The following is a 26,728-nucleotide window of genomic DNA, read 5'->3' as shown; positions in this document are numbered from 1 at the left end:
ATTTTTGTTTTTATTTCCATTTCTCTAGGAGGTGGGTTGAAAAGGATCTTGCTGTGATTTATGTCATAGAGTGTTCTGCCTATGTTTTCCTCTAAGAGTTTGATAGTGTCTGGCCTTACATTTAGGTCTTTAGTCTATTTTGAGTTTATTTTTATGTATGGTGTTAGGGAGTGTTCTAAAAATCTGGAACACTTCACGAATTTGCGTGTCATCCTTGCGCAGGGGCCATGCTAATCTTCCCTGTATCGTTCCAATTTTAGTATGTGTGCTGCCGAAGCGAGCACACACCTTTGTATTCTTTTTTTTTTTTTTTTTTTTTTTGCGGTACGCGGGCCTCTCACCGCTGTGGCCTCTCCCGTTGCGGAGCACAGGTTCCGGACGCGCAGGCTCAGCGGCCATGGCTCACGGGCCCAGCCGCTCCGCGGCATGTGGGATCCTCCCGGACCGGGTCACGAACCCGTGTCCCCTGCATCGGCAGGCGGACTCCCAACCACTGCGCCACCAGGGAAGCCCCCCTTTGTATTCTTAATACAATGATCTGGGGCTGCTGCTGTAAAGATTCTCCTCCCACCAGTTATCACCCTAAACTCCCTTCTTTTTCTAAAACCTTTTCATTTTCAATTTAGTTTCTCCAACGTCTCTCTCAGATGCTCTTGGCTTCAGAGCCAGTGCTGTGAGAGAATATTCTTTCCTCTAAAATAGAACACTGTACAAGGATTTTCATTCATGGTTTTCATTCATACTAAAAATAGCTCACAGTTTTGAAAAATTAGCATACTCATTTTAATTGTCTTGATGAAAGGGCCTCCAGCATCCTCTCTGATTTATTTATTTCTTGAAAACCTTAAGGTGTTTATTTTGTAGTCTTAATGATCAAGCCGAAGTTTCAAAAGACAGATCCAGACATGCTGCTCTTCCTCTGGGTCACTTTCTCCTGATAAACTTTGGACATTGAGACATTTCTCCTCTGCTGTCATCAGGAAGGGGAATGGGCTTATTTAACAGCCTTTTATGGGAAAACAGTGTAGGGCTTTTTTTCTCTTTTCTATATTAGGAGTCCTCCCACCCCCCAATCAGAGACGCAATAACCAATCTCAAGCAATCTGAAGGAAAACCAAGACAGGGAATGAATTCCTTAGAAGAGCAAATAAGAGAAGGGGAAGCTTTTATCCCTTCTTTGGTTCAACTAAGCTCCTATTACGATTGGAGAAGAGCACTGAGAATTATAGGATTTAGGACTGGAACCTTTGAGGCCATCTGGTGATTTCTTCCGTGGTATAAATATACCGTCTTCTAATCTGTAGCAAATGGTCTGGCTGAGTCCTCTCTGCTAGAAGATCCTCCGTGGTGGAGAGGACACTGCATGGGGGCAACCTGTTCCAATAATGATGACATTATTATTACTATGGGTTGCATAGCAGAGAGGTTAAAAGCAAGGTTCTGCAGGAAGGCTGCCTGATCTCAAACACCAGTTTTGCCCCAGCTTCATTTGCTGGTCCTGTAGATTCCTTCTCTGACTGTCTCCATCCTGCTCTGTTCCTCGGGAGGTTGAACTACAAGGACTGCATATGAGTTGTGCCAATGTGCTCTCTTGCCCTCTGCTACCAGCTTTGGCCAACAGGCAGCCCCTCAGGGGAGAGAACAGGAGCGAAGTAGGGGTCAAGTTATTTATTCCCAGGCCCCCTTCCAGCAGGTCGCCATGGCAACAACGTCTCAGTTTATGTCAGCTGGAACTGAGCGCTCCCTCTGGGTTCAGGTTAGGGTGGGTAATGGTGCCCCACCGTTACAGTCTGTGGGCTCTGCACTATCCCTTAGAGTTTCCCTACATCCTTCCCATACCCTTCTAAATAGTCTCTTTGTTAAACTTTGCACAACGTACTTAATTTGAATATGCCATCTTTTTCTAGCTGGGACCTTGACCGACACAACCACTCACTATCTGCGTAATGCTGGGCAAATTCTGTAACCTCTCTTGGACTCAGTTTTCTCCTCTGTAAAATGGGGGTAATAATAATAATATACGCTGTAGAAGGTCATCTTAAGAATCAAATGAGATAACATATATATTAAGATACTTTGAACACACAGTAAGGACTCAGCAAATGCTAGGGTAATGCTCCAACATAGTCTCCAACTGGGACCATGAAGTCCCAGCCTAAACACTACCTTAATTCAACCGTGGTAAGTCACTTCTCACAGCTTGGGTTAAGCCTTAAGTCAACCATCAATAAGGCAGAAAAGAAAAAAATCCCTCAGAGTATAAAAATTAACTTTGAACATCCCTTACGTCACCTATCAGAGGACAGTGCAGTCAATCTTTTTGGTATTCAGTCCTGCAGAGTAGTTTTTATTCCTGCTAAGTCTGAGAACCTGTGAGCAAGACTTAAAGGTAAATCTACATGCACATGTGAGAGCGTCCCACCCCTTCTGCTTTTGCCATAACCATGGAATCCCTAGAGGAGACTGAGAGATGCTAGAACATTCGAAAGTGTTCTTACTGGCTTGTAGGGTTGACCTCGTTCTGTTCTCGTACCAGGGCTTTATCGACTTCATGTTGGCTGGGAGATTTGTATAGTTTGTTGTGAAGATGGAAAGGAGTTAATGGGGTTACACTTTGGGTGGCTTTAGGGGAGGCTAGACTTTCACGTGGGCTCAGTGGGAAATTAAACGGGGTGCGAGCTGCTGCTCCCACAAGTCCAGGATGACCCTTTCTTGAGCGCTTAAGATGTGCCAGCCTCAGAGCTAAGCACTTCCTACATGCTAGTTATCCCATTTTAACCTCACGGCAACCACGAGGTGGTATTATTATGTTCTCTGGTTTTGAGATGAGGAAGCTGAGCACCTCCAAGTGCCCAGCCTAAGAATATACAGTCTAATTGACGCCAGGGGCAGTATTTGATGCGTGTCTGCCTGACCCAGAGCTGAGATTGGATCCGGCACCGAGGCAGTGTGGGAGTGTGGCTTACCCTCAGGTTTCCATATATGTGCAAACCGAGAAGAAAACTCCATGTTTTATAGCTTTTCATGTGAGTTGTCCACGATAGCACACACGTGTTTGCCTGGATAGGTTTTTAAATGCCCTGTATTTGGCAAGAGGAGGGTCAGCCTGGTATCTTCCTATTGTCTTTGCAAAGGCTAAACACACCAATCTGCTTCAAGTACCCCCCAGGGCCATGTTTCTGGACCCCTTTCCATCTTTTTGAATCATCTCTAGTCCAGTGGTTCCCGATGCTGGCTGCACAGTAGGGGAGGTTTCACCTGGGGAAGTTTAGAAAAAAAACAAACCTGAGTCAGGGCCCTTCTCCAAATCTCTGGAAGGTGGCCCGAGCATTATTGTTTCTAAAAAGCTCCCTCAGTACATTTTAATGGGCAGCCCATATTGAAAAGCACTGCTCCAATTTGCTTGAAAAATGAAGAATTAGTGGGAATGTTTCAGGGCCCTCTGGAGCGAGGAAAAAGAATCAGTTCCTTCTAGTTAATGATTATTATCCAGAATGATCTGTGGCAAATTCCACATGATTTAATAGGCCTCATCTCCAAGGGCAGCTGAATGAAAATGTCTCTCAAGTATAAGACGGGTGTCAAGGGTCCCAAACACAGCCGTTTGCAGGAAAGGTGGCGAAGTGGAGCCACTTCTCCTGTCTAATCTGGCCATGCTTGTTGGTTCACTGAATTCTCTCAGGTCCTGAACGCTGAAACTATAATTAAGACTGTTTTGCAACTGGATGGTTTAAAAAGTGAAATCAACTCCACTTCCTTTCCTCTGGTCTTTTACTTACTCTGTTTCTGTACCATCAGGTACGTTGCCCTTGGCAGTGAGGGCTAAGAAATGGTGCTGCTCAGCCGTCCCCACCTGTGTGCAGATACTGAGGAATTCTGATGGAGGTCTTCCTTTGTGCTCATTGTAAAGGGGGCTGAGGTAGTGCTGCTGGGATCGTTAACGTCTAGAGAGATGCCCATGGCTTTGTTTTCCAGCTGCCACCTTGGCAGAAAGGGCAGCAAAATCCCTAAATTATAAAGAGAAAATGAGACTGTACATATTCTACACTTGACAACTTCACGTACAAAGTCACACATCCACTCTTGACAGGACTAGAGAGAAGGCAGTACCAAGCATCACACGAAGGTTCAGGAAGGTAGTGTTTCATCTACAAATTATTATAAATCACAACTAAACTTTAAAAAAGAAAATGCACAATTAGAGGTGATATGAAGGGTCCTAGGATAGATACGATACAGGTCTGGTTAATCTAATGGGGCACACGGGAAAGAGAGAGAGCAGGAGGGAAGGGGAGAGATGGAGGAAGATGTTTGGATTCAGATTTTGGGAAGGGAGGTGAAAGGAGGAGGTGAGCAGAAACGTTTTAAAACCTTCTAGTTAGTTCTTTTCTCTTTTTCTTGTTATTTCTCTAATCTGCCTATTCACCCTTGGATATTGTGCCCAAGAAACTATCCTCCAAGGAACCTTAGATTAAACTGAACAATTTCTGAGGGTTTACTGGGTGCCAGACTCTAGTTAAGAGCTTTGCGTATCTTTTACATTTCTTTTCGATTTCTTAGCTATGCGAGGTTGGGAATGGTACTCCCGTTTTGCAGATGGGATGAAGAGCAGTTGAGGACTTTCCTCCCAGATTATTCCACTGGAAGGCGAACTCAAGCTCTCAGATACCAGCGTCAGGCATTTAACCACAAAGCGTCCCTGCTGAGTCTCCAGCTCCCCTGGCACGGTCCCCGGGATGAACTCCGCAAGTTTCCACGTGGCCCGCTTCATTTGATCTTCGGAAAGGGGTCAGCACAGCCACGGGGCTGGAGAGCTCCTCTCCCGGGGAATAAGACTAGACAGGCGTCGACTGAGGACACTACGGGCGTCCCAGACCCCCTCCCGGAGGAGCCTGGCAAATTCCAAGGGGCAGGCTTGCACGGCAGATATCTCGCGGGCGCGCTGACACTTTGCAAATCTCTCTCAAGAGAGCCTGTTTAATTCTCACCGCGGCCCTGCAAAGGGGGTTATTTTGGCCCCATTTTCCAGAAGAGGAAATTGAGGCCTGCCCTCCCGGGCGGTCGCAGCGATGGCAGGTGGTGGAGCTGTAGGTGTCTGCCTCTTCCTAGAGATAATAAAATCTGCACGGATTTTGTCTTTATTATGCAAAGCCGGCCTGGAGGCTCGGACCCTCCCTTGACAGAGCCCATCTGTCTCTGCGCGCCGCCCCCGGGGCACAGAAGCCTAAGGCAAGCGGAGCAGAGTGGCTGAAAACGCGTCCTCACCACTTGCCTCGCAGTCTCACCGCGCCTTCCCCGCCAGCGCCCCGGAGGCCAACCTCCCTTGGCTTAAAAAAAAAAACCCCCCAAACTACGTCCTCCCCAGCACCCGCCCGCCGCCCCAGGGAGTTGCATTAATATTAATCCCGATGCATAATTGAAGGCCGGAGATTTACTCGGGCCACGGCGGGGGAGGGCGCGCAACTGGGCTGTATTTCGGCCGCGCCACTCGTGTTTTGGCCGCTTGGGTTCCGCGGGGCCTGGTACCCAGGACGTGGGAGGGTGGGGTGGGTGTGCCGCCTGTGAGGATGAGCTTGGGAGTGAAGTGAGCCGGAGCGAGTGTGCCAAGGAGTGAGGCGGGGTGCCGGGGGCTGCTCCAGGGAGGCGGGGATGGAGGGGCATCCCAGGTCTCCGCGACGTGGCTTGTGCTTCGCCCAGCGCGGGGTGACCCCGGGCCACGCGGGCTTGAGGGGAAACAATAGAGACTCCTTAGATCCTGGGCTCCTGCCACGGACGGCCCAGGCCTTCCCGGGAGACCAGCGGGGCTTCTTTGCTTATTTGGCTAATTTATGGCGAGAGGCTGGGGGTAGGGACGGCTGAGGAGGGACGGCGTCTGCAGACGGGGGGCGAGGGGGCGGCAGTTAAAGGAGTCTCCTGAGGCGGCGGCGCTGGTGACGTCAGCTCGCGACGAAAATAGAGAGGGATCGCCTGCAAATCCCCCGCTCCGGCGGGGCTAAACCTTGCAATCCCTCCCCGGCCGGCGCGGAGCCAGGGCGCAGCGGCCTCCACCGCCTCCCCCGGCGCGCACACACACCCGCACACCCGCGCACGCACGCACACACTCCCCTGCACACCCACGGCACACGCACTCGCCGCCCTCCCCTGCCGCCGTCCTCCGAGCCCGCGCTCCGCCACTCGCCCCGCGGCGAGCCCCGCAGCAAATACAGGTGGCAGCGGCGGCACGTCGTCCCTGCGCGCCCTCTCGCAGGCGGGGGGACGGCGCTCTCTCGGGAAAGCCCCCCTCCGAGGTCCCCCCAAGCGCCCAGCCAAGCCCCAGCGAGGCCGGCGGAGGGAGAGCAGCACGCGCGCGGTGCCGAGCGGAGACGCGGCTTAGCTCCGGCTGGAGCCTCCTGCGCCCGTTGAGGCGCTAAAGGGCTTACCCAGGAGGGGGGTGGAAGGGCGGGGAGAGGCTCCCCCTTAAATACCGCGCTCGGCCACACTCGCGCGCTCACCCCGGCACCCGCTCACTTCTCGCCCGCCGCTGCCGGATTGTGCCGAAGAGGAGGGGGCGTTCCCCAGGCCATGGCATCCACAGAAGGGTGAGGAGCTTTTTTCTCTGTACCCGCAGCTAAGCGGGGGGCGCGCGCGGTGTGGTGTCCGCCTATCCGGGATGGGAACAGAGAGACGCCGGCGCCGGGCCTCGGAGACGGTGGCAGAGCGATGGCCTGGCTGGGGGTAGGATGGTGGGATGGTGGTGGGGGGTATTGATTTTCTTTCGCGAAGCTTGCTGCTTAACCCTTTGAAGATGCGAGAGACGGAGGATTGCTTTATTTTAATTAAAAAGGGTCGGTGGAGGTGTGAAAAAGAGTGACGAAAAATCCTCTTGAGGTTACTTTTGAGATTTGAAAACAATAAGGGATTGGGCACAGGAAGAGCGGCAGACATTGCTGGGGGAAGCAGCCCTTGGAGCGCGGCGCCGGCTGTATGGTGGGGACCGGCCGGGAATGAATGAGCTGGGACCCGGGCCGGGGCGGGGCGAAGACCAGCGCGCGCCGTCTTGAATGTCAGATTTGCAGAGTCGCGGAGTAGATATCCGGCCTGCTCCGATCTCTTCTTGTCCCTGGATGGCGGAATCTCCCTGGCCAGTGTTAAGGAAAAGTGGAAAAGATTTGAGTGCTTCCCGGGAAGAGGCAGGAAAATCAGTGGCTTTGGGCAGGGACAGGAGTCCCCAAACTCCAGCGGAGCGTTGACACCCCCCCCCCCATTCTGCCCGCTGGCTTGCAGTTGTCTTCTGCCTCCTGAGGCTGCAGTTGGAGGGAGAATGATCCCAATGATAAATAAAGGGAGTGTCTTTAGCAAGAGGGAGATGGGGCTGCAAGAATCCCTTGAATACTCGTACCTCAAAGGAAGTGTCCAGAACAACGTCCCTGGACCAGTATCTCCCGGGAAACTTTCCCGGCTCGGTAGAGTCTGAGTAGGAATAAAAGACTGGTTGGGGAGCTCAGCCCTTTGGTTAATTCACAAAAGTGCACTAGATACTTGCGAGAGATCACTGGATCCATATTGAGTGCAAAGCAAATATCAGAGGCTCCTCTGAGCACAGGTGGAAGGTCCTTGGTGCTGGAGCTTTCCAGGGCTTCTGCCTAATAAATTTTACCAACTCTGCAGGCTTGTTTTGGGGGAATGGGTCTCTAAGTAGGAGTATAGAGCGGCTCCAAAGTTAGATCTCTAGACTTCAACCTCCAACGAAGGGCAAATATTTCTAAAACTGTCTCTCTGTGTCCAAGAGAAGGAACTCATCCCTCCTCTGGCCCCTGGATTCCTTCCAGAGAGGGGCTGGCACCTTGTGGTTGCATGAGATTTCTCTTCTTTTTGTCCTAATATTTCAGCAGTGTGGACCTTTTTGATTATTAGTTCTCCAAAAAGATGCTCCAGGAAGATGCTTGTGTACAAGGAGGGTGGTACATTGTGCTAACACAGATCTCTAGAATTAAATATTCAGAGCTCATATGTCTCAACCTCAGTGTCTTTGCCTGTTTAATTAAATAGTCTTTCATATTAGAAAACATATAAAGGCATTTCTGGCTGCCTTCAGGTCCCTTCTAGATTTGTCCCTGCTTGTAAAGGCTAGGTTGGAAAAACATCTGTGAAAGAGATTGATGATGGTAGTCTTTCAAATCCTGCATCCTTATTTCGATGGCCAGATAGTAAAGGGAGAGGTTAAGACAACAACAAAAATCCCCAAATTAAGTGTGTTTATCTCACCTGTGTCCTAAATGAGACCTGCCCAATGATGACTCTATATTTGATTTAAATATAGAGCAGAAGTGATTCACATTCAATTAATTAATGTCGTATTATACACTCTGCATAGTCAGGAAAAGATTGGTCAAAGGAATTTGCATTTAGGAGAGGAAAGAATTGAGAACATTTGAAAGGCTGGGAAACAAATACAGAAAGAGCATGACACATTATCATTTCAGAGCAGTTACTGATGAGCAGGTGACATTCTCAGAAGCCCTGGTCTTTCCTTTTTTCTTCTCTTCCTTTCTTCCATCTTTTTTTCCAGGTGCATTTACTCGGTACTTGTTGGGTAGACCTCACATGCTAGGCACTCTAGGGGGCTACAAGAACATAAGACTTTGATTAGTAAATTGTTCATAAGGTTTAGTGAGATTCTGTTGCCTCTTCTGATGTCTTTGGTTAATGTGCCTTACAGAGGGAAGTTCACTAAGAATCCTCAAGCTGGTTGCCTTTGTTAGCCTGTGTCTTCTAACAACGTTGAAACTGTTTCCTTGAGACATACCTTGCTGAGAAGGAAGCAAAAAATAGCAATAGAGTCTTATGCTTTCAATGTATGTATTTTCAGTTCAACTCTGTTTGATCCAGAATGTTTGGGGAATGGAAGAGTATGGCAAACTGACCATTCTGGTCACCATTTATTTGGTGATGTAGTTACAGTCAACGACATATGCTGATTACCAATTTTGAAAGAATTATTAGAAGCAATAGTGACATCTCATGTTTGTTTAGCACTTCACTTTCAAAGCTCATTTGGGTACATCATCACATTTGATTCTTCCAGTAACTGTGAAGTAGGCGGTCCAATGAGGATGGACTTTAAGAATAACATGATATAGAATGTAATGTCATCTTTCCCAGAAGATTCCAGGACTTGGCCTAACTTTGGAGTTATCGTCTGGAAATGTCAGTTATCATGGAAGAGTGTGCTAGGCATGTCTGGAGCAGGAGCTTACCAGCCTTCTCTCAAAACTTCGGCATACGCTGTGCAAATTGCCTTGTGGAATATTCTTATTATCAGCCTGTGCACTTGGTCATTGCCTTTGCAAAGCATGCTCAAGCACGGTCTGGTTATTTGAGGTTTCTGATTATTTGGAATTGGGATTATTAGCATCCAGCTTCTAGAAAGCTCAACAGTGGACTCTTTGGTAGTTCCCAGGCCCTGAGAGGTATTTTCCTGCAAAGCAACGTCTAATTTGATAGTTGAGCATTCTGTTTTTCTGAGTCCTCAGACATGGCTAGAATTAGGGTTTTGGTCCCTGATCCAAATTGGAAAGAGATTACCAGTAGTTGGTGGCAGACTGGCTAGTGTCCATTATAGACTGAATTATGTTGGAGCATTCAGATGCTGTAGAGGCAGGCATTTTAGAACTACGTTCTGGGGGTGGGAGACAGCTAGGTCACCATGTGTGTCACAGGTCCAAGGCGATCTATCTTCTGATAAGCTCCTAGGAGCCAAGGGGTCAGAGAGAAAGCCAAGTGCGAGGGCTTGGGTTTCAATTTGACTTAGAAAGCCAGCGAAACAGAAAACTGCTGACAGCAGAAAAACCCCACAAGAGAGACCACTGGATGTATTATTTCAAGCAAACAAAAGCAAAACGTAACGATTGCTTTCTCCCGCCTCCCCCTTGGGAATGAGGTTGAGGTCAGTAGGAGGAAGATCCCACGGAATAGACTTATTGGGAAGGGAATGGAGTGCATGGGGTTTGGGGTCCAGAGGAGGTTGGTTGCACGTTGCGTGCCTCAGGCTTCACTGCAGTTTTCATTTCTCATTTTCAAGAATATAAAAATCAGCCTCCTTGGGTAAAATAAAGATGAGTGAAACTCAAATGAGAAAGCCATTTCATGTTTACTAAGATGGCCTCTTGTGAGTGACTGAAAGCTTAATTCTCACGAAATAATTGCTAAATCCAAATGAAGCTTGTGACATGGAAGAGCCAAGATGTTAAAAACCAAAAGGTAGTTCTGCCCATAAGTATCAATGGCCACTTCTTTTCTTCTTTAATGCAACACAATTAGGGGCTGTCTCCTTAGGCTTCAGATTTAAGGGAATTGTCAGACAGGGAAAAGTCTTTAAGAGATGGTGGTGCTTTGGCTGCCGAAACAAGCAATATTTAACAGCAAGGTGTGAGATTTCTGGGTCAACGTGCCATAAATCATACAGATCCAGGATTGCAAAACTGACAGTTTGAAGCTCAACACAGGTTGATTTCAATGAAAATCTCGTCTCCCCATCCTCCTCCATGGCTGTATCACACAAGGCCCAGATGTCTGGTTTTCCCCCTTTGAAAGGCAAACTAAATTGTTTTCCATACTGATTCTTCCCTCCTTGGGACTGGCTTGCCTCTTGGAACGAACTGCATCTACTCATTTCAGTCACCTGCTATACTTATTTTCACTGAATCAGACACCCATTATTTAAAATCTTCTAGCAACAGTAGGCAAAAGAGTCATTCTCAAGATGAAATTTTAGTTTTGTTTGCATTTTCAGAACGTGTCCTGGAAGTCTGAAAAAGCTAACAAGTGCCATACACCGCCTTGCTTGCTGTCTTCTCTCCCATGCCCTTAACAGCTTGTTGGGGGCCAGCAGAATGTTTCATAGCAAGGGTTTTAGTATCCAGATTACGGCAAATCTCTTTATTTACCAGATTCTGAGCTTGCTGTCTCCTCCCTCTGCCTGGTCCTCCCCCTCCCCTCACCAAGGGCCAAGTCCTTGGAATGACTTAATTAAAGGAGTGTTTAAAAACATCTCATTGCTCCATCTCCACGTGCTCCATCGTTGATTGGAGGCAGATGGGCTGCATATTTGTCAGTAGAATAGAAAAGGACTAGCATCTCGTTATAAATCTGTCTCGTTGGCATCAGATGATGGCAGAAAGACAATGGGCCAGCAATATTAAAGGAGAATAAAGACAAGGGTAGATCCTTAAACTTGAAAAAAGAACACCTCATTTTCTTAGTGCTTGGTTTTTTTTTAAAATTTAAATGGTTGTTTTCCAACAGTGTTGATGTTTATTTGCTTATCTTTCATTCGTGTATCTATTTAATTTCTCACGGCTGTCTGCTGAACGGCCTTCTGGTGTTCCTGGCCATCTCGGCAGCTGCTTTGGATTATGGACTCATTGAGCAAGAACTGTCCTTTAAAAATGGAATGAACTCTATTTTGGCAGTTGGATGTGTCAATCTGGGTCTCTCTAAGATAGGTGGTGGTCCGTGTTAAAGACCTTGAACGAAGTCCCTGGGGGGAAGGGGGGAGACAACTTCCCCCTACACTTACACACCCTGTATGTTAGAGGCTTCATTTAAACCAGAGAGGACTTTCTTCTGTTACATTTGGTCAGGCGTGCCATCTGTCACTCGCTCTTTGTAATCTGGCATAGAACTCTCCATTATGTGCTCCTGCCATCCTGACTTCCCAGACACTGTGCTCGAAGGATCACTGAGCTGGTGGCCAAGTTGGAAGTGGGGTGAGGCCTGTCTGCTTCCCAGGCTCTGCTCTTCCCACAACACCAGACTCGAGGTGTTGGATGCCTGTGGTCTGTATGTGGCCCACAGACATATATGTTTTGCCTCACACGGGATTTTGAAAACATTTGACTTATTTGCTTATATTTAAAAAGATTTCACCTAAAAAAAAATCCTGATTCTGGCTTCTCTCAAACATTGGGAAATCTGATGACAAAGGACCTGCCCTTTTGTCTTGGTACCATTTATTGAATGCTTACAGCCCTACAAATTTTTTAGCACTTTGCATGTATTAATTGATTTAATCCCCACAAAAATGTGATGCACAGGGACTATTATTATCCCCATTTTATAGGTGTGAAAACTGAGACACAGAAAGATTAAGCAACTTGCTTGAGGTTTCACAGCTAGTGAGTGGCAAAGCCAGGCCTTAAACTCAGGCAGCCTGTCTCTGGAACCCATGGCCCTAACCACAGGCTATACCTGCAAGGTGGTGGGCGAGTCAGCTGGGGCTGAAGAGTGGCTGTCCCCTGAGACAGGACATGTGCCTTCCAGGTTGGGCACGGTCTTTTCTGAGACCAGTTGCTCATGTTACCTGCTTGACCCCTTACCTTTCTAAGGCAGCCATTGAGAGAATAAGAGCTTGGGTTCCATCTTCTCCAGGTATGCCACTGCTTAGCGGTTGTGCCTACTTTTTCCTGTTAACCCCTTAAACACTACCTTCTTGTTATTTCTTTTAACTTTGTTCTTAATGAAGAGTTCCTTTGTAATTATTGGTTGTCAGGACACCAATAGCATTGTCTTATCCAGATGCAGTGCTTTGAAACAGCCCATGTGGCATGACCACATGGGTCCAATCCTTTGGAATCTTGAGCCTTGGGCATGCATTTCTTAGTGGTAAATGTAGTGGAGCATTTAGCAGGCCCTGGAATTTATTCTTATGTGATTTTCAAGCGTGGCTGTTTAGGGTTGTGACTTAACTTACCCACTTTCCTAAAACAGCTACTAGTCCTACCTCTTTAGGAGGAGGGCTGATGTTGTTGTTGTTTGCAACATATGCAAACAGTGATGGCTGGGGAGCCTTTTAAATTGAGGAAGAATCATTCAGCGCCTGTTATTTCTGTGTATTTTTAAGATTGGCACAGTTTGCTGATCATCCAGTAGGTGGCAGTAAATGTCAGTACTTTGTCCAGACTGGGGGTTTGACTCCCTTTGGTTCTTAGGGAATCACAATTCCTACAGCATCGCATTCTCTTTTGATTCAAAAGTGTCTCCACCAGATATATCATTTAGGGGCTTCCCTGCTGGCGCAGTGGTTGAGAGTCCGCCTGCCGATGCAGGAGACGCGGGTTCGTGCCCCGGTTCGGGAAGATCCCACATGCCGCGGAGCGGCTGGGCCCGTGAGCCATGGCCGCTGAGCCTGCGCGTCCGGAGCTTGCGCTCTGCAGCGGGAGAGGCCACAACAGTGAGAGGCCCGCGTACCGCAAAAAAAAAAAAAAAAAAAAAAAAAGATATATCATTTAGTATTTGTGAGATGATTGTCATATATCAACAATGTTTATAGATATCACCATAAACAAACATAAATAGGACCATTTGTTTGAACTTATTCCAAGTCTGTGTGACTATACATATATGATTTCATTAAGTCTTTATGAACTATTATGGAATTAACCCATTAACTCTTATGGAATATTATGCTCATTTTACACATGGAGAAACTGAAGCTTCAAGATATTTTGATTTTATGCTGTTATTGGGTGTCTGGGCTTTTTATTTTTGGTCATCTAATTCTACTGTGTTTCATATTATCCACATTTTGTAATTAATTCATATTTCTTTAAAATTTCACGAGCCCTCCCTTTGTTCATTTGTTTGGTTTTGCCCCAGTGGGTGTCTCCAATCACTTTGGTCAAAGGTAGCAAGATAGCCAAGCATTCCTGCAAAGAGATAATAAAGAATTTAAGAGGCAATGCACAAGAAGGACAGCAATGGTTACGGAAAGAAGTTAACTTACCTTTGAATGGAGGTGTGACATTCGAAAGAAAATGCCACCATTAAAAAAAAGTGAGACTTAAGTATAAGCAACTGAGAACGATGGTCAGACCTAGGTTGTAGACATTAGTTTGGAGAATTTGAAATAGAAGAAGCAGTTGCAGTGCATGAAGGGAGATAAGGTAAAAGAAAACAGATAAAAGAAGGAAAGCATTCTTCTCTGTTACGTATCAGACAAGGCCAACTGCTGCAGACGAAATTGTATTTTTGTTTTTATCTCAGTCTTCACTTAAAAGGACAGTTGTGATCTGCCAATCAGCTTTGTTAGGGAAGTGGACGGAAGTCCACGTGAACAAAGCACAATTAGATCAACTTGTCTAGGGGTGAAATGGATGAGTATCAGCTGACAACACTCATCTCAGACAAGCGAAAGGTTTCCGGGTGAGGGGTTCAGCTATTACTTTTTATACTGAAATGCAGCATATGGTCTAGAAAAAGTGTCAAAAATAAATATTGTACTAATTTCTAAGAAGAGAATAGAGTGTAATGGAATTATAAACTGAATCTATCCTCCTAGTGTTTTTCTGGGATTCAAAGTCATCAATCAGAAGACATTAGTAAAACCATCATAGAGTAGAAGCGCTGAAGGGATCATTGATTTTTGCATCATGATTAATTGTTAACATTTCAATGAAGAACTAATCATTTATAGGCGTTTCTATCTTAGTCTGAGAAGATTCAAATTTGGAGTCTTTTCAGGACATTGATACATTGGAGTTGAGGCATTGTTGCTGGTCGCTCCTGGGAAACACTTTGAGATGGAGACTCCTGTGCATGAAATTTATTGAGGGGAGCTCCCAGCATAAATCCCTGTGGAAGAGAGCAGGAAGCAGGGTGGGGATAGAGGGAGAAGTTGAAACAGTACAACAAAATGCTCAGCCCATCCCTCAGGAAGTTCTGGTGCAGAGCAGTCCTGAATGGAGAGGAAAGAGGCCTTCTATGATTACATCAACCAGCCCCTGGATCAGGGCTGTGCTCAGGCAGTAGGCCTGGCCCTGGGTGAATACACAGCAAGGCCTTAGAGGGGGATACAGTTGGTAAACGTTGTCACTTATCAACACTCCCAGCAGTTGGAGGGATAAATGCCTCAGTCCTTAAGTGGGGCAAAGGAGGTCAGGGGGGCATACCACAGCATCCACTATCGACTCCAGATTCAAATGTTTGAGAGAGCATAAAATAATGGGTTCCGTTCCCTTCCACCTGAATATCCAGGCCTCCACAAAGCTATCATCTGTAATAAAATACTGTACCTTAAAAGGAGTGTGCAGTTGTGGGGCAGGGAGGGAAGGTAGATTCTGGTGGGCAAGGCTGGGGAGAATTAGCGGACATCACCTGCCTCAGTTTTAGCTGTGACCCACACAGCCCCCGAAGACAGATGACTGAGCCCTTCTCCTAGCTCCAGACCTTCCAAAGGTGTCTGGTCCAGTGGCAGGCTGGTTATCTCAAACTGCTGCCTAAGAAAGGGAAATCAGCTCTAGTGAATGGAGGGGCCAGAAAGAACAATAGATAAATATCCTGGGAACCAGAGTCTAGCTATGATTGATATTTCCAGTGTTCACAGCAGCTGTTTCTATATTCCTACCAGTGTGGTTTTCCATGGAGTCCTTACCTTGGGAAAAGGCAGGCAGTGAACTGGGTCACCCCTTTCTGGAATATCCACTGCATTGTTCTGTTCATTCAAGTCATGCATTCTGTCAACCTCGGGCCCAAGGTGCTTGTATGTTGACTTTTCTCTGCTCTATTCCCTTGGTAAATATTAAGATGTGTTCAGAGACGAAAGAACATTTTTGTACATAATCCAAGGCCTTGCAGATTATACCTCTGTGGGTAGTTTCCCTTGTTTTCTTACAGCAGGTGTGACCTGGTCTGCTTTGAGACCACGACATTGATTATCAATGTGTTTGTGTTTTTATTAGCATGACAACTCAATTCAAATGACTTGATCGTAGAGTAACAGAAGGTAAAGCAACCAACGTTGAAACCTTCCTTTCCTTACCTGTTTTTGAGTTACACATCTGTTACTTACAATGGCAGATAGATACTGTGTATGTTTCCAGTAATGTAAGGCAACACTGATTGTATTCAGTCTGCATTTAGAAAATACATTTTGCACATAGAATATATCAGCCAATAAAGGGGTATGAAGAATTCACTATCCACTGTCAAGTAGATTATTTTAAACAAATTTTAAAATACTTCTTGTCCTCTGGATCAGTGGCTCTCTTCCTAAAATGAAAAATGTGGCATTATTAAAAAAACAAAAAAACCCCCAAACTTCAAATATTACAGAATAGCATAAAGTAAAGAAGTAAAAGACTGCCTCTCACCCTGATCCTGTTCTCCAGAAATGCTCATTTTTTGGTCTATCCTTTGAGATATTTTTCTGTGTCAGTGTAAACATCCTATTCTTTTTTTTTTTTTCCTGTACGCGGGCCTCTCAGTGCTGTGGCCTCTCCCGTTGCGGAGCACAGGCTCCGGACGCGCAGGCTCAGCGGCCATGGCTCACGGGCCCAGCCGCTCCGCGGCATGTGGGATCTTCCCGGACTGGGGCACGAACCCGTGTCCCCTGCATTGGTAGGCGGACTCTCAACCACTGCGCCACCAGGGAAGCCCCATCCTATTCTTAATATGCAGATTGTATTATCCTATACAGACAACTTGCTTTCCACTTCACAGCTCTAGGTACATATGTATGTGATATATATGTCTCCTATGTATGGTAATATGTTTGGTAATAGCCCACTGGTCCACTGTATGGTTATATAATAACTGACTTAAACAGTCCCCGATGGATAGATATTTAGATTATCTCCACGTCTTTGTTATTATAATTATTATAGCAATGTTGAGTGAAATATGAATTGGAGAGGAGGATGAGGCAGGGCCACTGAGACCATTAGAAGATGACAGCAAGTGATTCGGTGGGAGATACTGCCTTATGTTAGGATATGGGGATGCATATGCAATACCAGAGTCCAAGGATATTTAGAAGGACTCAGTGACCAAGCACATGTAGTGGGTGAGTAGGGGGGAGGTGTAAAACCATCTCTTGGGTCTCTGGCTTAAGCAAATGGAGGTGAAGGGTGGGGAGAGGGCAGACAAGGAATTCAAGAGAGAGATAGAAGTTTGAAGGAGAAGATAATGAATTTGGTTCAGCATCCTGGGTTAGGCTATTTCTGTGGGACATCAAGTGGAGATGCTCTCTGAGAAGTTGGGTGCATGAGAGTCTGGGGCCTTTATGGAGTGACATTTATGATCCTAGAAGTGAACAAACTCACCCAGACAGATCATGAAGCTAGAAGAAAAATGGGTGGAGGGAAGAATCCTGGGGAGCTCTCATGTCTCTAGATGGACAGAGGTGATTCAGGGTACATAGGATGCTGAGAAGTAAGAGGGGAGTCAGGAGACAGTGGGGGTCTTGGAGCGGCTGACTTCTACATGCTGCAGAGACATCAAATAATGTAAGTACTGAGAAGGGATCATTGGATTAATCAATTTCAAGGCCACTGCTGACCAGAGCTAGACTCAGCAAAGGGATGGCTACTGTCGCCATGTTGGTGTGGGTTGGGAATGGCTGGAGAGAAAATGAATGTAATTTTTTTTTCAAGAGTGGTAATCAAGGGGAGGATGGGAGAGCAGGAATACATTTTAGCTTAGTTGTTTTGGTTTCAGGATGGGTGTGAGGTAAGCATGTTCAGAAGGTTTTATTAGTGATGGTGAGGTCTTGAGTACCCTTTGTGAAAGAAGCTGATGCAGGAAAGAATTAGAACCAGAGGATAATTCATTGCTTGCTCTGGAGGTTCCTGCAGGGGAGCTGCAGGGCAGCTCTCTGAATACTTGCCCAAAGCTTCCTGCAGTCTTCCTGTTTGATCCCACAGTGCAGAGCAGGACAACTCAGAACAGAGGGAGAGGAAAAGATCATGTGCTTAGACTGCTAGACCCAAGCAGTCAACTCTGGTGATCCCCTGAGTGACAGAGGGGCCAGCTAGCTGGAGTTGGATATATTTTGGTAGTAGTTGTTATTTATTTTTTTAGATCCACCTTCCATAAGCCTTTGTAAGTCTCCCTAGTTGTATGTCTTCTCTTTTTCCCCCAATCCTTCACTTGTGCTCCTGTGTAGCTCGTGAAACTTCTCTGGACTCATTCTTGATCCCCTTCTCTTGGCTCTGTATTCTCTTAGGATCACTTCTTGGGCCTTTGCATACCACAAGTATACTTATAACTTTCAAATGTATATTTCTATCCCAGACCTATTCTCCAAGCTCCAGATTCCTATATTCTACCACCTAATAGACATCTTCATTTGTGCAACGCACAGACATGTTGAAATGACTGTGGTACAATGGAAATCTTGATTTTTAAAAAGTTTTTATTTTATATTGGAGTACAGTTGATTTACAATGTTGTGTTAGTTTCAGGCATACAGCAAAGTGATTTAGTTATACATATGCATATATCTATTCTTTTTCGGATTCTTTCCCCATATAGGTTATTACAGAGTATTGAGTAGTTTCTCTAGAGATTCAAAGCCACAAATGTAGGTGTTACCCCTGTTGTTTTCTCTTCTGTCAGCTGCAACCTATAAGCTTTTTCAGTTCTGCCTCTAAAATGTACCTAAGTCTGGCCTTTTCTCTCCACTGCCATGGCCATCACATCAGCCCAGACAACTGTCATCACTCCAGTGGAAGCTTCACAGCTTCCTAACTTTGAGTTCTTCAAATACCCCATGCTCTCGCCCACCTCAGGGCCCATTCCCTTTTTCTGGACCACTTCCTACCCTCTAACTGCTGCCATTCTTCAGCTGGCTGGCACCCTCTTATCCTGGAACATCCTTTAGTTCTTAGCTTGAACGACATTTCCCGGAGAGCTCTTGTCTCATCATTCCACTGAAAATAGGTCTCCTTTCTTAGTCCTACATCATTCCTCCTTTTTTCCTTTCTTCATGGCATCAGTTACAATTTTAAAATATTTTATTTATTTATCTTCTTATTTGTATCTACCTCCCTCACCAGAATGTAAGCACTCTGAGGGCTGGTTCATCATGGCATCCCCCAGGATCCTAATGGCCGTGCACTCAGTAAGCGTTTATTGATTGAATATTCACCCACCTCAGCCTAGGGACATAGGGAAGCCTTCTCAGGAGAGGTGACATTTGGGCTGAGCATTTTCCAGGGACTTTGTCCCCATTATACTTATTACAGCACTTCATTATAACAGAGTGTGCCAGGTGTTTTCTTGTCTATCTGAACCCTCACCATCCTGAGATCTCTCTGAGGATCAGGGCTACATTCATTTCTTATTTTTCTTTTAAATACATTTATTTATTTTTGGCTGTCTTGGGCCTTCCTTGCTGCGCGCTGGCTTTCTCTAGTTGCAGCCAGCAGGGGCTGCTCTTCGTTGCGGTGCGCAGGCTTCTCACTGCGGTGGCTTCTCTTGTCGCGGAGCACGGGCTTAGTTGCTCTGCGGCATGTGGGACCTCCCTGGACCAGGGATCGAACCCGTGTCCCCTGCATTGGCAGGTGGATTCTTAACCACTGCGCCACCAGGGAAGTCCCTCCATTCATTTCTTTGTGCCCCGATTTATTATCGTTATCACAATGCACGTAGTAATTGAATTGTAATCTCTTTGGGAAAGAGACATGCAAAGGCATAGAGAGGGCAGGAAGGGGAGGGTTTTAAGGGGGTAGTGGGGCCAAAGTTGAAAAAAACATGTTCTTTTGTTTGTTGGGACAAGTCCTCCCTGGTGGTCAGCTGAACTTCCCTGTCTTGCACTCAGTAACCAGCCTTTTCACTGCAGAGTGTTGATGGGGTTCAAGTAGGTTTTACAAGAATAATTAGTTGGGCAGCAGCTCATCTTGTGAAGCCAAAAATGTATTTGTCATAGTCAATCATGTTCCAGTGCTGTTGTCTGGGAAAGATTACAAAGTCACATAGCTGGTGTTATTTTAAAGTGCAATAAAATGGAATCAGATAGGATTTTTTGAGCCCATCCGCCCCCCACCCCCACCCCAATGCCCCCGCATCTTTCCTAAGACTGCCTGCTTCCCCTCAGAGGGATGTCTTTCTATTCCTTTTCCTTGTTCCTTGTGAAGGAAAACAAGGAGAAGTTAGCGTGCATTTGATATTCAGATGCAAAGAAGGATTTAAGTCAAAGATGGTGTTTAAATTACATCAGTGAATAAATCCAAGGCTCTACAGACAGTACAATTGCTGGTGAAACTGATTTAGAAAAAGTTACTAGAAGCTGACAGCATTGTTGTCAAATTTGCTGCTTTTTAACTTTTAAAGAGATTCTGAATGTATTTAATCATTCCCAATAGAGTTTTCTTCTCTGGTTTCCTATTGTGGTCGGGGGCGGGGTGGGGTGGAAAAGAGCCATGGGTCTAAAAATAATGTCTTTCTTGCCGTTGGTATATGTGTTTTTTTGTAACATAAATAAAAATGTTCGATATTTCTATATTTCCTGAAGTGGAGTTCTTTTCTGGAGTTTTCCAGGGCCAGGACATGTTGAGGGGTATTTGTTGTGTCCTGGTGGGATAAGAAAATAAAAACTCTGCCCGGCGTGTTCTTTCTCGACTCTCAGGGAGAATTCTGTGATTGGATGAAGGGTCAGATTATGGAACCCGCTTCCTGAGCCTTATGAGAAAGACTTCAGCTGAAACCCCCCACCTCATCCTTATGGCGAATGCTAGATTCCCCCTAGATTCAGAGCTAGGGCATTCAAACTGCTGTTTTTGAGTTGAAAGTAGAATCAAAGTAGAGACGCTGTGTTTTCTAGTCTCCTCTGACATAGAAGTCATTGTTAGTTGGAGCATCCACGGATCATGTGTTTACTTTCTTTGCTTTCTCTCTCCCTCTGAAGACTCTCAGTGGTTTTCCAGGAAAGTAAACCCCAGATCTCCACACACAATCGCCACGTAATTAATTGTTCCACAATCAGAAAGACCTACCCGGTTTGTCCAGAAAGGGGCGCGGAGGAGCTTGCCGGTGGCCAGCTGCAGGGCAAGGCTGATCTTCCTGCTGCCCTGAATCGAGTCAGAAGGCAACTGCCTCTGTCCCCAGGCCAGCACCAGCTGTTGCCTCTGTTTTTTTTTTTTTTTTGCAGTATGCGGGCCTCTCACCGCTGTGGCCTCTCCCGTTGCGGAGCACAGGCTCCGGACGCGCAGGCTCGGCGGCCATGGCTCACGGGCCCAGCCGCTCCGCGGCACGTGGGATCTTCCCGGACCGGGGCACGAACCCGCGTCCCCTGCATCGGCAGGCGGACTCTCAACCACTGCGCCACCAGGGAAGCCCTGCCTCGGTTTTTGAGAAGAGAAGCCCTTCCGCTTTGACTGTTTACATTCCAAGTGACCTGGAGTTGTTAAAACAACCAGGGGACCAGAGCTCTTGAGCCCAAGGCTACACCTCCGTCAACGGGACTGAGGCTGAGAGTGAGTTGACTGCAGTCGCCATTTACACCCTGGTCCTGGGTCCACGTCCTTGTCCTCGTCCTCCTGGCTTCTCCCCGAGAGTCATCAGCAGGGCTCGAACGAGATTTGCTGGTTCCAGAGCTTGGGTATGTCCAACCTGGGTTTAGTCTGGGTTATTGGCAGACTTTTTTAAATGAAGGGGCAACCCCGGGGAAGGAGAAAGGCCTTTAAGGGGGAGGAACAGACGAGGGATTGAAAAGTACATTTGGAAAGTGTTGGAAAGGCCCCAGAGTAAACAATTCAAGAATGGAAGCGTGAAAACAGATATTCCTCTTTTCCAAATGACTAACCAGCCACCCCAGAAGTCCAGCTTGTGTTCCAACCCAATTGGAAGCAAGAAACAGAATTAAAATAAGCGTGAAAATGCTGTGCTTTTGTTACTGGGCTCGCTCTCTTAGGAGGAGGCTGTGGAGGAGGAAGGGGCTTAGCCGTGTGTCCATATGTTGGTTGAAAGAAGACTCTCCTCTCCACCTTTGACTGAGCTGCCCAGGCCAGCCAATGAGGTGAAGATGTTCCCGAGTTTTCAAGCCGCAGGAAAATCAGGCTTCTGTGCAGCTGTAACTTTCGAGTCTAGTCAAGGGGGCATTTAAAATTAACTTTTGAGTTTCTCATATCATAGAAGTGCAGGGTATTTACTGAATAAATAAATGAAAGCAGTCGAAAAGCTCACTGGATGTGTTCTTTACTGCAAGAATTTCTGAGCCCTCCTTCAAGAGAACCTTGGATTTTTTGAGTTTATTGTTATAAACATAGGAACACAGGGAAGCAGGGCTTGCTTCGTGGGCATGCGATGGGCCGTCACACAGGGCTCAGAAGGGGCCTGTCCTTGGTTTAATGCTCGGCAGTTGCCATCTTGAAATTCTTAATAACAGAGGCTTTGGGTTTTTATTTTTGCATTGGGCCCAGCAAATTACGTGGCCAGTGCTGCAGGGAAGCCACACAGAAACAGGCCAGTATGAAATACTGCTATTAGTGGTGACGGTGACCATGAAGAAGATGATAACTGTGAGAATATCTGATCTCTTGCAGTGCACTAGACTATTGCATGATGAGATATTTTGCATAAAACTGCTTCTGGGGGCCAGTGTTGTACAGTGGTTGAAAGGATGTGTTTTATACTCGGACCCAAGCCAAATTTCCTGTTCCATTGCTTACTAGTGGTATAACTCCAGGGAAGTTAATTAGCCTCTCTGAGACTCAATTTATTTATCTGCTAAATAGGGACAATATCACCTACCTGATAGGGTTTTGGAAAGGATTAAGGCAGGATGTGAGTGCCGGGGACACGGAGGACACCCTGTAATGATGACTGTCTTTCTATATCTTGGAATAGCCTTACTGTATTGCTTTTAGCCTGCTGAATTTAGGTGGGGTTATCCCTCAGTCTCCTAACTTTGCAAATTAGGTTGCTAACCCTTGGTGCATACCCACGGTTATGTTTGCTAATTCTTTCTCGAGAGCCCCAGGTGATAAGATTAGAAAGTAGGTCCTAGACTTCTTTGATCTTATGGTGGTATTTGTACTAGTGAAGGTCTGTTTGAAGATTTTTCTCTTCTTGTGCTTTTAACTCTTGAACTATTTTTACTCATAACACATCTGACTCAAAATGCATGGTACCTTTTCCACCACACTCTGATACCAGCTGGGTGTCCTACCATTCAATTCAGTTCTGACACTGTCTACCTGGAGTTAGCGTCAGATCCCACAAGTTAAGGGCTCAGTCCCACAAGGCTGCCCCCGCCCACTGCAGGTGCCAGTCGCAAGCCCAGGTTGTGCTTCTTCTGATGGACAGGCTGTAAATTCAGGGGGTTCCCACAACCCCCTCGTCAGGTTTGATAATGCCCCAGAATGACTCACAGAACGCAGGGAAACACTTTACTTTTATGTTTCCCAGTTTATTATAAAGGATACAAGTCAAGAACAGCCAATGGAAGTGATGCATAGGTCAAGGTATGGGGGAGGGAGTTTGGTGCCCTCTCTGGGCACACCTTGATGTGTTTACAACCTGGAAGCTCTAGAAGCCAGCCTTTAGGAATCTCTATGGGGGTTTCATGATGTTCCATGATTGATTAAATCACCGGCCATTGGTTATGAACTCAATCTCCAGCTCCTCTCCCCTCCTCCAGGGGGTCGAGGGTGAGAGGGCTGAAAGTTCCAACCCTCTAATGCCTCGGTCTTTTTGGAGACAGCCGCCAGCCTGAAGCTACCAAGGGATGGGGCCCCCAGCCACCACTCATCAAATTAGCCTACAAAAGATGCTCTTATTGCCCTGGAGACTCCTACAGTTTGGGGAGCTATGTGCCTTCCAGAAACCAGGGACAAAGACCAAATATTTATTTTTTTATTTTATCACAGTCCTATAATAGGAAGGTCTCCTCCCCAAGCAAGAAGCATCCTGCTCCCTTCTCATTCATTTGTTCTGAAACTGTCTAAAGATAAGATGAATTGTTTCAGGAGATGTTGGGCAGGGAGATGGGGCAGAAGGTGTCTTCAGGCCTAGGTCAGACGACCATCAGGCAGGGGCGCCACAGAGGGTAACCAGGCCTTGGAAAGAGGGGTGGGCTAGATGACTGTTGTTTCCTGTAACACTGAGGGTCTGGGATTTCCTCTCTGTCAAGTTACCCTCATCAACTCCAACAACTGGTGGTTCAAGATTTCCAACACGTTAAACCACCTTAAAGCATCTCATGGGTTTTTGATTGGTAATCGCCTTGTAGATGACCAAAAACATGTGACAGAATGTTACTCTTTTATCAGGTGAGCTGGTATACGGGGTAAAAGGAACCTCTGTGTGCTGTAGGAAAGAATGCTTGTATCTCCCAAATAAAACATAAAAAATAATATGCAGCTGGGCACTAAAATATTACTATAGGATTATTTTCAAGGGAAATCAAATAGAAAGACTTCTGTGTTTTTCTTTTTTCCCTTTTCTTTTTAATGTTACCTCTGTTAAACTTTCATGGGATTCTGACTTTTCAGGGATGTTCTGTATCATTTGTGGCAGGCATAAGCCATATTAAGACATTATTCTGTAAGGGTGGAGAGTTTATCTATAACAAATTTATTTATTATACGTGAAATCCATACTGGTTAGACACACACAAGATTAAAAAAAACACATAATACCTATTATCTCACTAACCAGAGATAAATACCTTTAATATTGGTATATTTCAGTTTGGACTTATGCATTTTTACATGTCAATACATTTTTAATAAAAGTAGAAGCAGAACCTACAGATTGTCCTATGAACTAATTTTTTGCCTTGGCAATGTGTTATGAACATCTGTTAATAAGTAAGTCTGTAAACTTTAATGAGTACAGTTTTCATTTTGTGGATATCATAACTTTTAAACCCAATCTCCTGTTGTCAGATATTTAGCTTGTTTCTAATTTTCCACTGTTACAAACATCCCTGTAGATAACATCTGTGCAAACCTGTCTCATCAATGCCTTGGGGTGGAGCGCTAGAAGTGGAATCACTGGGTCAAATGGCGCACATACTTATCAGTTTGACACGTATATATCAATTGTGCAGTGACTGGGAGGGGCAGGAGATTCGGGTGAATGAATGCAGTGTCTTATTGAATCTACCTCACTGCAGTGTCTATTAATTATAGTTCTAATATAGGATGGCTCTGTAGTTCACTTTAATTCCTGGCAAAAACATAAGCCAGGTGTAGACTGAGAAATGCCTTTCTCCTGCACTTAGTTAGAAAACATTTTTTTTTTTTCTGTGTTGGTTTTTCCTGTTTTACATATCCTCTTTTACATCCCACATCAGTCTATGCTGAAATGGTCACATGCTTTGTTTCGGAGATTTTACACAAATTGCAGAATGTTCTAGTGATGTCTATCTGTAACTGTGTAGAGTTCACACTATGTCTCTAAGGGGTTATCGCTCCTCTGATGAGTGATTTCCGTGAAAAGTGGCTTCTGACGTTACGTGGGGTTGGCTTCTTCCTTTTTGCTCTGTGTTTTTGCTGCAGATGGAAAGAACTATGTATCCGCTCTACGCTGAATAGGAATAGATGATGGAACAACTCTTTCCAACTATTTCCAGCTGTGCACAGCTGGCAAAGGCATCCTCTATATGCAGGCATCGGCTGCAAGCTCTGCTTCTTGCGTTCTTAGACTTCTTCTCTCAAGACCCAGCCCTGCCCCTACCCTGGCCACCCCCCTGCCTCCAGTTGTGGTCATTTGGATTTTGTACCCCAGTTCTAAGGAGGTGACAGCTACCTAACAATCAAACAGGGAGAATCATCCTGTTTGTCTTTCTTATCTGGGTAGGTCGAAGTGAAGGTGTTGGGACCAAGTCATTCAAAGTGCTTGCTTCAGTGTCCCACGTGTCCTAGGAGAAGTCTGTAGGGAGCTGAGTCTGTTAAAGGCCAGCGCTCCACTTCCTTAAGGGTAAAGGGAGACCTCATGGGGAGGATGGCAGTTCAGGGAGCAGGGGAAAGAGAAGAGGAGAATAGTACAGACATGCTGAAGGTCACCGTGGAAGGGACGGCTCCTCCTAGGGTGGTAGGAAGAGATGCAGCTGAAAATTTTTATTTTGCAAGTAACTTACAGGCTGATGCAAACGGAGTCTCTCCTCGAGTAGATGGTGGTCCAGTCACGGGCAGGCTCTGCAGGGCTAGTGTGGTGTCCTTCCTTCCCATCCAGGAGTCTCCAAATGGCCTCTCTTCTCATCTCACGTGTTTCACAGCCCCGTGGAGCTGAGTAGGAGGCTGAGCTGCTGCTGCTTAGGGTAAGACTCTGCCTTTACTTAGCTCTCTTAAGATTAGGTAACTCACCTCATCTCCCTGAGGGAGAAGCAGGGGCATTGCTCTTTATTCCTCTGCCAACAGTGGACCCCAAATATCTATTTGAGCAGGCTTTACTGAACTCAGTGTGGAGTTGCTGTGGGCTTAATATCCTTTGGGCTACTCACCGGGGTAGCACTTCAAGTTTGGGTTGTGTTTCCTTGGCCAAACTTGGACCATATTTTTGTTCCATCCCCTTCAAAAGGGAGAGTGGTCAGTGCGTGTGAAATTGCCTTGGAAATGAATGCTGAATCGACTTCTATGTCACGTTAAGGATAATAAGGGGTTCCTCGTTGTTGTCACCAAGGACTCAGAATGTTCCAGAACGTTTGGGCCAGCCCCCTCAATAGCCTGAGGCCCACAGTCAAAGTGAGTTGAGAGACCTGGGCTTTAGTCCTTGCTCTGCTATTGGCTTCTGGACCGTTATATCTCCTAATACCCTCTGTGAGTTTCAAAGATTGGGAGAAAGAAGGAAAGGAAGTTTCAGCTAAAGTCAAAGACTGTGCCTTAGGCATATTCTGAGCTTTTCTTCTTCCTTCCAGTGTGCGAGCTTTAGAAGATGTGTTGCTCGCTTCACCTGTGTTCTTCCCTTCACCTTGGGCCTCCGCTGGCTATTCTGGGGTCCCTGGGACCATTACCGTCCCTTGGGATGG

At 46.1% G+C, this 26,728-nt stretch overlaps 1 protein-coding gene and 1 non-coding gene across 2 annotated transcripts in view; one reads left to right on the top strand and one right to left on the bottom strand.

The window, feature by feature from the left end:
- Positions 1-177: 177 nt before the first annotated feature.
- LOC112063660 (U6 spliceosomal RNA) lies at positions 178-284 on the bottom strand. Its single transcript, XR_002891102.1, has one exon. It is a non-coding gene; the product is annotated as a U6 spliceosomal RNA (small nuclear RNA).
- A 5,648-nt stretch (positions 285-5,932) lies between these two features.
- The window catches only part of SLC1A2 (solute carrier family 1 member 2), a 145,708-nt gene continuing 124,912 nt past the window's right edge, over positions 5,933-26,728 (top strand). Inside the window, exon 1 of the mRNA XM_007129547.2 lies at positions 5,933-6,578. Within this exon, the coding sequence (XP_007129609.2) occupies positions 6,562-6,578 (17 nt within the window). The 5' untranslated portion in view covers positions 5,933-6,561. The remainder of the gene's footprint in view (positions 6,579-26,728) is intronic.

The sequence above is a fragment of the Physeter macrocephalus genome, chromosome 16, assembly GCF_002837175.3.
Source record: "Physeter macrocephalus isolate SW-GA chromosome 16, ASM283717v5, whole genome shotgun sequence".
NCBI lineage: Eukaryota > Metazoa > Chordata > Mammalia > Artiodactyla > Physeteridae > Physeter > Physeter macrocephalus.
This window is presented reverse-complemented; position numbering and strand designations above follow the sequence as displayed.